This window comes from Lissotriton vulgaris, chromosome 9 (assembly GCF_964263255.1).
Source record: "Lissotriton vulgaris chromosome 9, aLisVul1.2, whole genome shotgun sequence".
Classification (NCBI taxonomy): domain Eukaryota; kingdom Metazoa; phylum Chordata; class Amphibia; order Caudata; family Salamandridae; genus Lissotriton; species Lissotriton vulgaris.
In genome coordinates this window covers 1,145,136,906-1,145,154,266 of record NC_141697.1, presented here as the reverse complement: position 1 = coordinate 1,145,154,266, position 17,361 = coordinate 1,145,136,906, and the positions used below count along the sequence as shown (strand labels likewise).

At 41.4% G+C, this 17,361-nt stretch overlaps 1 protein-coding gene across 1 annotated transcript in view; it reads left to right on the top strand.

Annotated features, from left to right (window-relative positions):
* The window catches only part of LOC147692934 (contactin-3-like), an 830,755-nt gene that overhangs the window by 799,129 nt on the left and 14,265 nt on the right, over positions 1–17,361 (top strand). Inside the window, exons 20-21 of the mRNA XM_086939195.1 lie at positions 15,293–15,479; positions 15,575–15,687. Coding sequence (XP_086795321.1) covers positions 15,293–15,479; positions 15,575–15,687 — 300 coding nt within the window. The remainder of the gene's footprint in view (positions 1–15,292; positions 15,480–15,574; positions 15,688–17,361) is intronic.

Below are 17,361 nucleotides of genomic sequence, written 5' to 3'. Positions count from 1 at the left end.
CCAGGAGGGGCTCCTATGAAGGTGCGGAAGGGTCAGGACTGAGATGTATGTCCTAGGGCAAGGTGGGGGGATGGGTTTATTATTTTTTTGTCCGTGTTCCTCTTTTACGATTTCTTTGTCCTTTTATTTTCTTTTGGTCTCTTCTCTATGCATAACGTGGGCGAATTATCCTGAACGTATTTATTCCAGTATCTGGTAACCATACTTCTTTTTCTATCCTGGTGTCAATGGGTGGGCGGGGTCTGTGTGTGGGCGGCTGCGTTGGGTTATAGATTGCTTAGCTGTATATCCTGTCTTGTGTTTGCTAGCGCAGGCGTCTCAGTCATTCCCTTTAAATTGATCTGTGACTATTCTATTTTCTGTATACAACAAAGGAGAGAGTAAGGGAGATTGCACAGACTATGTGTGGTGGGAACTCCTGGTCCCCTAAAGTAGAGTTAAACCACAATGGAGGAGTACCCCCTGTGGGCGAAAAATACAAAGAAGAAATTGCTTCTGTATATGGAGCTTAAGGCTCTGGTTAGCAAAAGTTGCCCCATCCCTTTACAGGACAGTAGTAGTCCTTAGAGAAGACCCCTCACTCACCAACCTGGTTGGTGACATGCTTCATCACCCCATAGGCCGAGTGCCCATAGGGTGTGCTGCGACACCTGGTTACAGTGGAGCGGGTTTCTTTGTTTTTTTATATGTGCAAAAGATAACTGTGATACGTGTGTTAAAAAGGGGCCAAGACTACTCACACCAAGAATTTATTCTTGAGTGCTTGATCCCTATTAAAATATATGTGGCACCAGTGCCTAATTAGGAAGGCTTTGGTGTCTCAAGAAGTGTGATAGTTCTAAAAATAGCGGAGTGTGCTATGTGAATTAGTTAAAAGTAGGTCTACATGTTTCAACCATCTGTAAAATTTTTGGGTTTTCGTCAGGACCGTGTATCTTGAACGTGGTGGTCCGCACACGCTAAGGCGCGTCCAACCCTCGTTCAAAAGCAAACCACAAATTGTGGTTTGGTGTAAAAATGTGCTTTTTCCTGGGTCAGGAGAGAAACCTGTAAAAGAAAAACATAGAGGGTTGGGTATATTACTGGGGAGGACAAAACAAGGGTACACACTTAACAAATACTGTGCTAGGTGGGTTCACCAAAACTCAGGTGGTAGTAGAACACCTAAAATATCAGGTCGTACCCGTGGTCTGTCTATGGTACAAGAAAGTAGTGCTCAGGCGGTAGTTACCGGAGCGTGGATGTGCTAAAAGAGAGAGTCCAGCATCTAGTTGGTATACTAGTTGTTGGGACACGTGAAAAGGGAGGGGGAGGTGTGGGAGAGCAATCGCCACTACTAGTGCGGCGTCACAACACGCCCAGGCATTACTGGAAGTGAACGGCAACTATAGTCTAGTGCCGCAAAAAAGCTGGTCATTTTTTGTTGAAAACATAACACACAGAGTTGTTGTATTGCTTACACTTGAAGCGGTAATTAGCGCTTCATGGGCATCGAGTTGACCAAGACGGCAAGTATCCGTCACCTGAAAATTGCGAGAAAATGAAAGGCGCGCATCCAATTAAAATGTCGCCTCTCTTGGATGCATTTAGGTCTGAGACGTATGGTATGCGTCTTACGTTTAATCACAGGGCACTTACTTGCGGCTTCTGCTCGTCTGGCGTACAAACCTACTTAGTTCCAACTCGTGAATGCCCCGTGGAGTGTTCCGATGTGGTAGCGACGCCGAGAAGTAAACTGTTTGCTACTTCCTGGCTAGGCGTGGCTCCAATCAGAGGCTCCCGGCGGACCAATCGGAGCGAAGCTCAGGGGCGGAACCCGCTAACGCTTCGTCTGACGCTGCGGTCACATGGGTTTTAGTGTTTGCGGTTGTCAGGACAACTGCTGGGAAGATGAAGCTCACGGAGGAGCCTCGTCCCAGCCTAAAGTTAAACATTTTGGGAAAACAATTATTGGAGGCTAAAAGGAGAGGTTCAGTATGCAAAAATTAGGCAAGTCAAATGGTGGGCTTAAATTAAGAGTCTCGGTGTTATGACTCTTAGTCAGTTCGAAGTCTCAGTGCAGGGTACTTGAAATTACCACACTCTCTACATAGAAACCAACATTAGAAGGTCAGTTAACCCATTACTGTATTCCATGGAATATTATCGTTAAGGCCAGTTTTATGGGTTGCAAGTCTGTAAACCCACCTTTGTTCCTTTTCAAAAAGGCGTTGGTTCACATTTGTTCCTGATTTTATTTGCTCAATTATAGTCCATTGTATTTCATCAGCGTTATGCCCTACCGACAGATAGTGTTCGGTAAGCCTGGTATTGGCCTTTTTGCACCTAATGGTGCTCCTATGCTCACCAATACGTGTTTTAATATTTCTGCTGGTCATTCCCACGTAGCATAGGTTACAGGGGCATGTTAACAAGTACACAACATTTTCACTATTGCAGTTAGTATGCCCCCTAATCGTCCAGATTTTATTCGGCTCCAGTTGTAAGGTTTTAGTGTTGTGAGTAAAAGGGCATACGCTGCAGTTGCCGCATTTGTAGTGTCCTGTCACTTTTGGTAGCCCCCACGTGTTAAGGACTGACTCATTCTCCACCGTATTTATTTTGGGTCTAGTGTTCACCACTGCATCTCTGATGCTCCTTGCCCTTCTGTGTGAAAAAAGGGGCTTTTCCCATCTCAGATTGCCAGTATTGAGGATGCCCCAATGTTTTCCTATTATCTTAGTTACATCATTGGAAATTGTGTTATACGTTGTGACACATGTTAGGGGGGTTTCCTCCTCCGTCCTGGTTGATTCCTCTAGGAGAGCCGCTCGATGTTGATTGCGGGCTCGTTTCTGACTTTTGTTTAGGATCTTACTCGGGTATCCGGGTACTCGGGTATCTGGAGCCTTAAGCTCCAGATACAGAAACACTTTCTTCTTTGTATTTTTCTTTGTATTTTTCGCCCACAGGGGGTACTCCTCCATTGTTGTTTAACTATTCTATTTTTACCCGCTCACTTTATCATAGTGTTTGAAGGTATGGCACCAGATATGTCTGTTTCATTTTCCTTGATTTTTTGGTTGGGGGGGGATTAAACATAAAATGAAACCTTTGTCTTTTCCTGCAAACGTGTTGTTAGTTCAATACAATGTTTATCCTGATTTGCTGCCGGACCTCTGGGTTGTCGGCTGAAGATCTTTGCCGTTAGATAATACATTGAATCTTATTCTTGTGTTGTGGCCGGCCCCTGCGGTTGTTGGCCCGTGATTGTAATTTTATTGAACTGTACAGGTTTTTAAAAAAAAAAAAACTCTGTTTCCTTAGAAGTGTTTCATTTATTTTGAGGAATGTTTCTCCCCAATAGAGTGACAGCCACTGTAGGAAAAGAAAATGTGTCCAAAGTGGCGTAACCAGGGCTTTAAGTTGGGGGAAAAAAGTGCAGGGTCTGTATGGCTTACATAATTTAGGGTGTAGCTTAAACAGGCAATTGAGAAACTGATTTAAACATTACTGAGACATGTGCTCTCTGCATAAAGGCCAAGAATAGGAGGGCCATATGTATGCTGAACTCATTTATGACCCACTGATAGGCACTGGGAGAAACTCACACTGCCTCCAGCCTCAACTCCAGAGCTCTCAATTGGCCCCATCGAAACTCATGGAGATGACCCAGTTCAAAGATTAAACTTCACAAGAGTAACATGCTACACAACAATATACATAAACACAACATCCTGGAAATAGCAAACACTCCTAGGAAATCGAAGATTAAGTAAAACTTGTGAAATAGAAATTAAATCGCTGACATTGATTACCTTAATCCTTTTTATACTCGTTGTTCAGTAAACGATCAGTGTTTCTGCCATTAAAGTTAATGAAATCCCATTAGCGCTTCTATACGGACCCGTTTCAATGTCCGTTTTTCATTACTACTGAGACCCAGAGGGACTCGGGCCACTCAAACCTCTGCCTGTAACTCTTAGGAATGGTGCCATCACACCACTGGACAGACATTAGAGGCACAGACAGTTGGTGGCAGTCTTATAATTTGCAGATTTGCAGAAAAACAAACATATTTTGCTTGGTATTACTTTTGAGTATAACCCACTCTTCACATGTGGCGAATAATATGTTCCGTCTCTTATACTGGGACCCCAGACTCCCAGGCCAGTACACAATGTCAATTCTGGTTGCATTGTCCATGCGCACAAAGAGTACGGTACACTTTCGGGGGGGGCATCATGCTTTAGCCTGAACATTTAAATTGCCCATAGGGGTTAGTTGTTACTAGCTATGGGTCCTTGCCTCCTCTGCATGCCAGGTGCTGCCTGCCTTCTATCTCCCCAATCCCCCCTGTGATTATGTAGGTTAGCTCTATAAAATATAGCGAGAGGAAGGGTTGAGATCTCTACACATGGTGGCGATTTCATTGTATGGGGCCTATTATATTTTACTACATGAAAGGGTTACCTGTAGCTGAATTTCTAAACCCACCACAGGCTTAAGGACTGAGCCTTAACTGTTCAGCCTTGGTGCCCTCTAAGTCAAAGCCCGGATTGTACCAACTTTTCTAATTTGGATTTTAGTAGTTGCCCCAGACCCTGGACCCTGGAATCAGGATACAACTGAAGAGTTGTCACGAGTATTACCATTAGTCAGAGTCCCGCAGAATCTGCAGGAATGGTCTGAAGCTTCGCCATGTCAAGGAGCTGGTCCAAAAAAACTGAGTTTTGGCTCACAGGGCCAAAAGCAGGATTTCTTGCAATGCATCACACTTTTCCTCATCCCTCTTCCAGTTACTGATATACTTAATATGAGTCCTGTCTTCTGGAAATGGTTTCTGGGTAAATACCCTTGTCATTCCACGGTTCTTCATGCTGTTCCTTGACCTGCCCCCAAAGTGGCATGATAAAAAATGGTCCTGAAGATGCACAGGAGTGGGTTTTTTCAATTGGTAAGTAAGATATAGGCACAAATGACTGCCTAGGCTCTCTCCTATAATTGACCTGCACCATTTAAGTGTGCGGAATGAAGGCTGCAGTGTGACCTGTACATCGACAGGCATCATGAATGTGGTGAACACCCTCAAGTGTGATAACTTACTTGACATTCACAAATATTCCCAATGGCTTCTCACATCCACTGAACACTAGCCGAAAATGGTACATAATAGTTTGAAATGTCCCAAACAGTCCCACATTTTCCACGGTTTATAGAAATGGTTTTATCTAAAGGTGCAATGAAAATATTTCTAAGAGGAGATAAAGAAGAGAAAAAAAAAGTGCTCAAATGTAAGTTTCTTCCATACTTTACTCCTGGGGGGGTTTCCACATTGTGGGCAATATGCAGGAAACGGAGAGATTTATATTATTAAGCACTGCTAAGTGGCTGGCTCGATGATGTAAGAGCTCTGCGGAAGCTATACCAAAAGGTGGGTTGAACTGCAGCATGCTGATGACTTAGGCTGTTGTGAAGCCGATTGGAGGTGGCTGATAGAATCTGGGCTCCAGACAGTGACGTCTGGAGGTGTTTACCTTCTGCGACTGCATCTCATTGAATATTTGACAGGCACAGCTGAATTCACTGACTGGTTTATGGAGAGAGTGTTAGAGATTTGAATATTCAACATATTGCATGTTGTCTGTTCTTTAAAGTTGGTTCCTCTGATCCCAGCATTCTTTCTCCACTACTCAGAATTGGCCTATTGTTCAGTCTTCTGATAGAGCAAGCTCATGCCTAAGGGCAAGTTTCCACATCATGCTACCCAGCACCAAGGTGCTCCAAGTTCCATAGTCTATTTATGCGATGCCATCCAAATTCCCCTGAAGTCTATAGACAAGTGATGGTTTAGGAAACTCAAGTCTGAGCTAAGGACATATTTTCCGAAGAAATTCTCCTCGTTCATCTCTCTCTTCCTTCTGATTATCATCGTTCCCCTCATGCTCCACTTCTGCTTCCTGCCTCTTCTTCTATCTCTCTGACTGCGTTATCTTATTCAGAAAAACAGGAAATGTACCTTATCCTATAGCTCCACATTCGTTGCTTACTTGCAGTAGCTCAAGAATGAATTTAACAAGGCGGATGAACTCTGGAAGGGATGCCTCAACGCTCCTGTATAAAGTTCCCATACTTTCCATTCCTATAATTTACACTCCCATGTTTACAACATCAATATATATTCTGATTTGGACTAAATATATCATTTTTATTTATACTTACCATCCCACTGTCTTTCTATTTGAAGAGCTGACTATGATATTTTTGTTTTGTGATATATTCGGTCATATATACTGCGTGAGGATCCTTTGGAGCTCAGAATAGGAGAATTTAGGGATCAGTATGTACAAGTTCCATCTCCTGAGCCGGAAATGTTTATTCAATAGGAATGCCCTGTTTCGGGAAACAACCTTTACAACGCAACTTTTACAACACACTACCATTACAACAAAACTTTTACAACGCAGCATCCATTACAACGCAACCATTACAACACAACCATTACAACGCATGACACTACAACGCATACCACTACAACGCATGTCATTACAACGAATGTCATTACAACGCATGCCATTACAACGCAGTCATTACAACGCATACCATTACAACGCATACCATCACAACCCTTACACTATCCAACACTTACCCTACTGTTGCAACCCCTGGAGTTAGAATAGTAATTTTTACCCCTACACTATCCAACACTTACCCTACTGTTGCAACCCCCTGGAGTTAGAATCGTCATTTTTACCCCTGCACTATCCAATACTTACCATACATGCAATGTAATGGTATGCGTTGTAATGGAATGCATTGTAAAGGTAGTATGCGTTGTAATGGAATGCGTTGTAAAGGTAGTTTTTAAAAATTCGTTGTAATGGCATGAGTTGGAATGGAATGCGTTGTAATGGATGTTGCGTTGTTAAAAATGCATTCTAAAGGTATGCGTTGTAAAAGTATGCGTTGTAACGTCATACATCCTCCTGTATCTGAGCATAAGTAGATAAAAAAACATATCTCAAAAATTATATAAATGTGCATTGTCAATGAAATAGCTTTAGTCCAGGATATCGGTTTGCTACAGTTTTGATTCTGATCGTGTTTCTTAATATAGGCTTATACATCAAATGTCATGTTGCATATACTCAGCAGGACATATGTATTTGCAGTATAACTGTGGGAAATACATTTTGCTAGGTAGGTATTAAACAGTGATGAGATATGTTTGTCCTCTGCTACAGTTTTTCATAGATGCTTTCTTAAACCCTGTCTACTGAAAAATACACATTAAATGGTGGCCTAAAATCCATTTACTTCACAGCCAGATGTCAACACCGAATAATCAGATGGGCATGTAAGAAAGATGCAACTCTTCATGCCTTACCGCTGACAACAGTCGGCTGCCTAGCCTAAAAGAGTTTTCTTCAATTGTGTTGAAGAATCGAGAAAACCAATCAGCTTTGGTGTTGTTAATACCAGACATGTGCTCTGCCATAACCTCTATTCACGTTACAGAGATAAACTACAATAGGAGTTTGGGATTCTCCCTTCTCATCTGCATGAGCACTCTCAGCCATTCTTGATCTTTTTGAACAATTATATCAACACAGAACATGGGGTGTGTTGTTTAATATTATTCCTTAAATGTGAAGGCCCCTCTTTTGACAGCAGGATAATGATTTTTAGAGGTAGTAAACACTATGGTTGGTCTTACCAATTCTACTGAGTGGCAACAGAAAAAGCCCTAAGACATCTGTTTCCACATCTGTCTGCACTATGACTTGCACTATGGAGCCTTTTCCATAATTGAGACTGAGCAAACACCTTTTCGAGGTTGGTCAAAGTTGACTGAGATTCAGAGGTCCTGTTGTTGAGAGGTTCTCATTGTCTCGGTAATGCAGGGATTATGAAAGCTGCCACTTGAGAAATTAGGCATTCACCACTAGAAAGTAGTATCTGACTGGAGGTGGTTGGATTATCGATATACAGTATTTTGGGACACCCCACAGTTCTGGGCACTATTTCCACTATTCCATATCTCTGTAAAACCAACTCCCCAGTACTCACAAGCTCTTTCATGACAGAACCTCACTCATTCTCGCATGTCCCAGACAAGGTGCAGTGAAATGCATAATTATTTCCTGGCTGCTGAAATCCATCTACTCATGAATAGAGTGACTGTGCTTCGGGGTACATTGTTATACGTAAGGCTTTTAGGTTTTGCCTACACAGTACTTGCACCATGCTTGTGAAATCTCTTGTATTTAAAATATCTTAAAAGGGGCTTTTATCAGTTCCCATGCCAAATTGCTGTGTTCATTCAAATTTGTGTGGTACTTTTTTTGTGTTAACTTCTCCTGGCTGCACGCATTTACAATACTTCTACAAAAACTGTTCACACTGTTTAAGCCCCATTTATTGTCAAGATAGTTTCTAACAGTACGGTGGAATGCTTGCTTTTTTTACTTAGTTGTGTAAAGAAGATGGTTTAGCCTTAGAACGTGTGTGGCATTTCCTATTCATGCCTCAATACTTTTCTTTGTACTTTTTAGGCATTATCTGATTATTTTGTTTTAAGTAATCTTGATGGTCATTTTGATAAATGTTATAATAAACACTGCACATTAAAAATAAAGTTAATATTCGAGAGCTATGCTATATTTTACTACTAATCAGGCAGCCACAAGTACAGTTACCTTGTAAACAGCAGGGCCATGATTTGAATGCTGCAGCAGGTGCAGTAGAACCGGGCCCAAACATTGTCAGAACTCCTCTAAACACACAATATTGCTATATTTGACTAATGAACAGGCAATCACAGTTGCAGTTACCTTGCATTTAAAAGGGAGTTTATTTGAATGTAAGGTACAGCGGCACTAGGACCAAAAGCTCCTGGGACCGCACTAAACCCAGATTATTGCTAAGATTTTAAACTAAGCAGGCAGTCACAACTGCACTTACCTTGCAGACAACAGGGTTGTGATTTCAATGGTGCAGCAGGTGCAGTGGCACAGGGACGAAACGTTTTCAGAACTCCTCTGAACATTGAATATTGCTATATTTTACTACAGAACAGGCAGTCACAATTGCAGTTACCCTGCAGTTAAAAGGGGCTTGACTTAAATGGTGCAGCAGGTGCAGTGGCACCTGGACCAAAAGCTCCAGGCACCCCATTAAACATAGATTATTGCTAAATGTTACAACTAAACATGCAGTCACAATTGGAGTTCTCTTTCAGGAGCTAGTGCCATTATTTGAATGGTGCAGCAGGTACAGTGGCACCTGCTCAAAAAGTTGTCAGAACACCTCTAAACACATATTATTGGTATATTTTACAAATAAACAGGCAGACACAATTGCAGTTACCATGCAGTTGAAAGGGGCTTGATTTAAAAGGTGCAGCAGGTGCAGTGGCAACGGGGCAATAGGTTTCATAACTCCACTAAACACCAAATATTGCTATATTTTACGACTAAATAGGCTGTCACAAGTGCAATTATCTTGCAAGAAAAAGGGTCATTAATTGAATTGTGCAGCAGGTGCAGTAGCACCAGGCCCAAACGTTGTCGGAACTCCTTTAAACACATACTATCGCTATATTTGACTACTAAACAGGCAGTCACAATTGCAGTTTCTTCTCAGTTAAAAGGGACTTGAATGGTGCAGTGGTACTGGGGCCAAAAGTTCTAGGAACCCAACTAAGCCTATATTCCTAAATGTTACTACTAAACAAGACAATCACAAGTGCATTTATCTAGCAGGCAATAGGGCCATGATTTGAATGGTGCAGCTGGTGCAGCAGCTCCAGGACCAAAAGCTCTAGGCACCCCACAAAAAACCTAATATTGCAATATTTTACTACTAAACAAGCAGTTACCTTGCAGACAACAGCATAATGAGCTGAATGCTACAGCAGGTGCTGGGGCACCGGGCCCAAAAGTTGTCAGAACTCCTCTAAACACCTAATATTGCTATGTTTTACTACTTTATAGGAAGACACAATTGCTTTTATCTTTCAGTTAAAATGGGCTTGATTTGAATGGTGCAGCAGGTGCAGTGGCTCCGCGCCAAAATTTCTTGTGATCCTACTAAGCACCAAATAATGCTGTAGTTCACTACTAAAAAAGCAGTTACAAGAGCAGTAACTTGCAGGCACTATGGTCATCATTCCAACGGTGCAGCAGGTGCAGTGACACCAGGGCCCAAAGCTCCAGGAAACCCTCTAATCACCATGTACTGCAATATTTTAATACTAAAAAGGCAGTCACAAATGCAGTTATCTTGCAGGCACTAGGGGCATGATTTGAATGGTGCAGCAGGTGCAGTGGCACCCGGTCCAAAAGTTGTTCGAAATCCTCTGATCACATAACATTGCAATTACATCAATTAACACTAATATTTCCCTCTCATTTCATTTTTCAAAATGTTGCTATTACTTTTCCTGCACTTTACCACTAGTAACAGCACAATATATTGCCTTTTTGTACATAAACAAGTAATAACATTTTAGCAGACTTTCTGTAACTTATATTGTACAACTGCTCAGCAAGCTACAACTTGGAACAAAAACAGCGTATTATTAATTACACAGGTGAAACCTAATGCATTTACAATGCTTGTTAGCTTCTGTTTACCATGATGTGCAGGATGTTCACCATAGTAATGGAGAGCATTGAGCTTCATGAAGATGCTTCCGTATGAACACACAAGGAAATGGAACAGATGAAACGTTGCCCACTTTTTTTATACAAACAATAGAAGTGTATGGGGTACCAATTTAAGCACTGTAAACATGAAACCACTGAAAAATCATTGTAATATCTGCTGAGGAAAGAAGATGGTGGGTGCCAACATGACCTCCCAGTTTGAGACTGAGGACTCAAGAGCTGTTCATTCCAGCCTCCAGATGTGCCCTCTTTGAACCCTTGAACGTCTCAGCCAGATCGTACTGAGTTTGCATGTAAACCTGAGATGGAGACTTTATTGTGGGTGAGTCTGATGCCTTGCATTTCCCACAATGGGAAAATCTGAAGATGGTGTTTGACAAGGGAGGCAAAACCACATTGATTTTATTAGATCTTTGACACAGTCCATCACTTGCTCCTCTTAAACCGGCTCCAGTTGTTGGGCTTTCGGGACTCCACTCTGGCTTTGAGCTAGTTTCTTGGTGACAGGCAACAGCTAGTAGAGATGGGAGAAGTTAGTTCTGCTCCTGTCTCCCTTCCCTGTTGGGTCCCTCAAGGCTCCTCTCTTAGCCCCACACCTTTTAACATCTATGTTACCCCTTTGATCAATCTCATCTGTAGCTATGGTCTTGCAGTGTTCTCCTACGCCAATGATATGCAAATTGTGGTATGTATATCATCAGACGTCAAAAAGGCGGAAAATAACTTTTGTAGCTGCATGTCTCACATCGAAGCTGGATGCAAAGGAATTGCCTGAAGTTGAACTCACAAAACCGAGGTCCTGCTCTTTGGAAGGGACACCACCTTCTGTAACTCGTTATTGTGGCCCTCGGATATCAGTCCGCTTCTGGAGCAAAAAGTGGGAAACCTGGATGTCATTGTTTTTATTTTTTTTTATTTTTTTTTATTCCTCATTAGCCTTTACGCCACCCATGTTCGGTAGTCTCCGCCCTGGGTTTTTATCTCAATATGCTGGCTATGGACTCGAGTATATGCAGCTCTCCAGCCCGGACTGGGCCACAATCTTCTATACCACCCTGTGTGGATAATGACACAGCCACACTGGAGGCCGCGACCCGATCTTCAACTCCGCCTTCACGAAGGACGGACCTACTCCACCGGCCTGCGAGATAAGCTGAGGCCTTAATGATAGGAATTTTTCCATTATGTACTGATCTCTTACCCTGTACCCAAACAAAGGTCTGCCTATTACCCAAAGTGTTCCAGCAAAAGTAACCAACATCTGTGTTTCTTGTTTATCTGACCTTTAGAATCTAATGTCGCAAAATGTCTCATGCTTTTTAACCAATCCATGAGTGTCGGTGACTTAGCTTCTACCCAAACTTTACAAATTTCTCTACGAGCTAGCAGAACCCCATAAAAAACTAACTTTACTTTATCATTCATTCTGTTGTCATGTAGATCAAGTCTCCCGGTAATAATTAGTTCATGGCTTACCTCTATAGTGTGGCCGATTGATTGTGATAGACAGTTGCTTACCATCTCCCAAAATTCCCTGATGTTTAAGCACTCCACAAACATGTGCAAGTCATCCACATTTATGTTTCCACATTTTGGGCATTCAACCCGTCCTCCGGCTCCTCCTGGATGTCATTGTTGACACTAAACTAGGCTTCTCAGAACAAATAAATCAAATCACCTCTTCAGACTTCTTTTTGCTTAGGGTCCTTAACAAGATCTTCCCATTCATTCCCCAGGATCTACAAAAGACTGTGATGGTGGCACTTGTTACCTCCAAAATTGATTTCTGTAATGCCCTATACTTGGGTGCCCATGGGCAACAGTTGAAGAAACTTCAATTCATACAGAATGCAGCAGCCAGAATACTTCTACAAATGTTTAAGTTTACATCTATTTCCCAGTCACTGCATGGCCTGCACTGGCTACCTGTCAGGGAGAGGATCATTTTCAAGGCACTTTAATTGGTCCATAAAGCGCTTAACCGGACTGGTCCTGTTTACTTTCAGAATCTGTTAACTTGGTACACCCGCAGTAGGCCCTTCTGATCCAGCTCTGCTAAAATGATAATTGTCCCCAGAATTAAAAAGCAAGATGGGGTGGAAGGACCATCTGCTTTTGCTGGGGGAAACTCACTACCACTAACTTTACGCTGCCAACCCATCTTGTTACAATTCAGGAAGCAACTGAGGACCTGACTCTTTACTGAATCTTTCAGTTAAATGCAGTGCCCTGCTCCCACTTTATTGCTTTTTATTTGATGTTTAACCTCCACTGCTAAGACACCCTCAGGTATTAGAGTGCTATGTAAAACCAAATTACAACTGTCACCCTTCTTGTCTAGTCAAAAAGCCCCAAGCTTCTGGCCTGGGTGGCACTGACATTATTCAACAGCATGCAGCAAATCCTGCAGAATGTCAATATTCTACCGAGCAGATGTGCTCATGCCACTAACTATTCCCTCTATTTTCTGCCTACACTACCACTCTTGATGGCATTATGTCTAATTTTCATTTTGGCCTGTCCCATTTATTTGGATGACTCACAAAGCTTTATGTAACCAGCTACTTTCTCAGCCTCAGTGACCAATTGTTTTGCACCATCAATACCTACGTGCCCTGAAGATTCTTTTTTACCATATCTATTCATCTGCTGTTTGTCTATCCTCCTCTCCACTATTATCTTCCGATCGTTTGAACTTTTTTCTTCTCATGTAGCATGTAATGTAGGTTTCAATCATTCTGAAAGCCTACCATTTAAAAGCTTTTATACTACCAAGGCCCTGAATAAGAGTTAGGCAGATGGGTTACCCTGCCACAAATGTGATGGATATCCCCTATACCATATGACAAGTGCATTATATCAATTGGCACTTGTAATATGGGGATCAGGAACCCGTCAACATTTGTGACGGAGTAACCCGTCTGCCGAACTCATAATTTGGCCCTACTTACTTTTCCTTGCCGTTCCTGGCTCTCCTTTGGTGTTATCCTATTTCAGCATTCCATTATGTCTGTACATCCCAAACACATGTTTCCTCTCCCCTCATTTTCTATTTATACCACAATACTGTGGCTTTTACTGTAGCCTGCATTTCTTATGAACCATGGTTACTGGTCCTCTTCCAACCAAAATACTCAAGTAGGACCTTAGTGATAAGTAACAAATGTGTCAGTTTCTGTTGGACTTAGGCCAAACACAAAACCAATATTAAAATAGATTATACCCTTTTAAACACTTTTACAGCATACATCATTCCATCCAGGTGCGAACAGAACAAAAATAGTCGTCATCACCATGCATAAACTCTATTCATTACTCTTCAGTAACATAAAAGTACATAAAAACAATCATCATAAAACATTCACATTAAAATTAATAAACAATAAAACTCATATTCATGCAAAGATACAACTTAGTTAAAAAGAGTCCACCCACAAATTTTTCCATATTTTTAAAATCTGTCATAGATAAGAACTCATTACACAGCAGACCAGTGAGTTGTTTCGGTTGTTGCAGAAATTGCAGAGCTGGGCTGTACTGTTTCATGTTATATATTTTAAGAAGAAGTAGGACACATTTTTGTCTGGGGAGCTCATAATACTGGCAAATAATACAATGTGCACCTTTGTTACGGGAGACACACCATCACAGGGGCATGGAGGAAGTTCTGACAAGAAATTGCAATTAGCAGGGAACCCCACCATCAGTGGAAACAAATTAGCCCTAAATCTGGTCAGAATAAACCGGTGCTGGGCATTTGGCACTAGGGTCTGGTAAGCTTGTAACCCTCCTGGGGGACATCATACTATAGGCAACAACAGATGACTGATTTTTCCACCTCCCATCTTTTCCTCATGGCCATATTCTGAGCACAGAAGTTCAATTTGCCCTTAACAAGCATTCTGTTAAGAAATACATAAATAAAAAGAATTACATTTCGTGTGCTGTAATGGCAAATTTATTGCAGCGAGCACAATTGAATTTGTTTTATTTATTTCTTTACATACCTCCGATCTGCCGTATGCCGGAGTTTACTAGTTCCCACCCTGCCCCTGCCCCGCCCGGCCGCCCCGCAGCACTCCCTCCAGGAGCCGCTACTGAGCCTGAGGCCTTGCTTCATCATGTAGACTGTTCAAAGCTATTCCATACGGATCATGTTTACAATGAACAAGGGCCTCATCATGCTCATCCACAACTCCACAGATTTATTTGGCTAAAAATGGGCAATAATGTGCATTGAAGTCTCCTACCCAAGTGATTGTCATAGGCTTATGATGCAAGGACAGTAAGGACTCTAGGGCTAAATCCAGGGCTGCCACTAATCGTTCGAGTATGGAATTCCTTGTACCCATCTATGGGATTAACATCTTCTGTCATTTTAGGAAGAGTTTAGGGTTACTGGCAAATTAAATTTAACTTGTGCCTGAAGTCAGTAGAAATGGTGTATACTGTGCTGTAGAAAACCTCTGCAACAATTTAACATAACAAATGGTATACAGCTGATAAGAACTCATACTTATATTTCTGTGCTCAACTAGATTCTTAAAAATATTTATAATATGTTTTGTCATTTTATATGCTCATATGTGTTATATGTACAGATCAGGATGAACAAAAATGAGTTGCCTTTTTTTGCACTTAAGGTCCGATATTGGAATAATGAAGGTAATGATGAAACTTCCAGCAGCATAAGTGTGGCTGGAAATGTGACCTCTGTGAACCTGACAAGGCTGATGAGCAACACTCATTATTATGCCGCTGTGCGAGCCTATAATAGTGCTGGGGCTGGACCATTTAGTGCCTCTGTCAATGCTACCACAAAAAAACCTGGTAGGTACATACCTGGGGCAAACGTAATTTATAATTTGCATATCAGCGTTGTGAAATATGAGCTATCATTTTGAATATTTTTTATTTCATTCTAGCTCCAAATCAGCCCCCTGGAAATTTAATTTGGAATATAACTGACTCCAAACTATTCCTCAACTGGGAACATGTTCGAGCACTTGAAAACGAGTCTGAAGTAACAGGATACAAAGTGAGTAGAACCATAGTAAATGCCTATTTCATTAACCGTAGTTCTGATTTAGAGATGTGTGGTTTAAGGTTACTTGGACCACTAAGTGTGAAACGTCCACTCCAGCAACCTTTGCGCTTTCATGCGGTACAAAGAGAGCAGACAACAGCAACCTTTCTAATCGTAGAGCAGAGAATGCCATTGGGTAGTTATCATGTCCTCAAAACTAACTTCCGACTTCATGTCTGGTCCATCACCATTTATGACAGCATAAAATGCTTGCAAGAGAGACATGGCGGTCTTGTAGGGAATCACCATACTTTTCCCAGATGTGCTGCGATAAAAAACACAGCATATCAATGACGCTGCAATGTTGACACAAGCAAGCCGCTCTATGGATACACTTCTAACTTTGTGGTGGAAATCTTTAAAAAGACAGACCAACCTCCATTAGTGTGACAGAAATGGCACCTCTACCTCAGCAGCTGAATGTTCAATTTGCGGATCTTAAAATGAGGCACACAACTCTGAATAACCATTTTACCCAAAATCAATATTCATTTTAGTCAAACAAATAGCTAACACAATATATGTTCTACGTACTCAATCTGTGATATAGAGAAATTATGGGGCATATTATCAAGGGGGTTTATCTCCCCTTTTTTGGCTTTAAAAGCCAAGAAAGCGGAGATAAAATTATCTCCCTATTACCTAGCTGTCGCTAACACCAGTTAGCGACAGCTAGTAGGAGATAGCGACCATCTTGGGCTCCACTTTGCATGTCAGTGATATTTATCACTAATGACATGCAAAGTGGGCGTGCCAAGATGTTAGCGACTGGAAACAGTCGCTAACATCGCTATCTCCTATTACCAACTTTTGGAGATATTCACGCTAAGCGCGAATATCTCCAAAAGCTAACACCTGCCCTGAGCAGTTCTTAGCCATGTTATCCAATGGTAGGTGGATAACCTGGCTAAGAGCATTAGCTCGGTAAGGCATGAATATCGCTGACTTTTCAGCGATATTCATGCATTTCGGCCGATTTTTATCGCATTTGCGATAATCCTTGGTAATACCAAGGTTTATTTGTGATAAAAATCGCCGCAGCTTAGCGGTAAATTTTTGTCTCTAACCAAGCAATAGCGATAATTATCGCTATTGCTTGGTAATATGCCCCTATTATATTCCATAATATATTTGCTTTACCTTTAAGTCAGTAGTTTATGTATTGTTTTCTTTTCTGCATCAAGTGTTGGTGATGTGAATTTTACAACTGATGTGTTCAGTGATTTTGTTAAATACTTGCCGTTTATTAAATCATCCGAAGTGAAAAAATGTCACTGTGAATTTTGAAAATGGCGTTCATATCAAAATGTATTAGCAATCTATCATAGAGTTGTTCGAATTTACTAGATGCTAAGGATTCTGGAAATGATTGCAAGGAGAAAGTTGAAATTGGGTGACAGATCAGTTCCTAAATATATCACCAATGTGTGTGGCATACTTGCAATGAATAAGTAAAAGTAAATATAGCGCAAATAAAAGCTAAAACAATGAAACAAAACATACCAGTAAATAAAATGCTGTGGCTTATATTTGTGCCCAAATAAATGTTAACCACATGGTCTACTGTCCAGTGATCTTCATGACAGCATAAGCACCCACAGTATTCATAGTTAAGAAATATGTGCT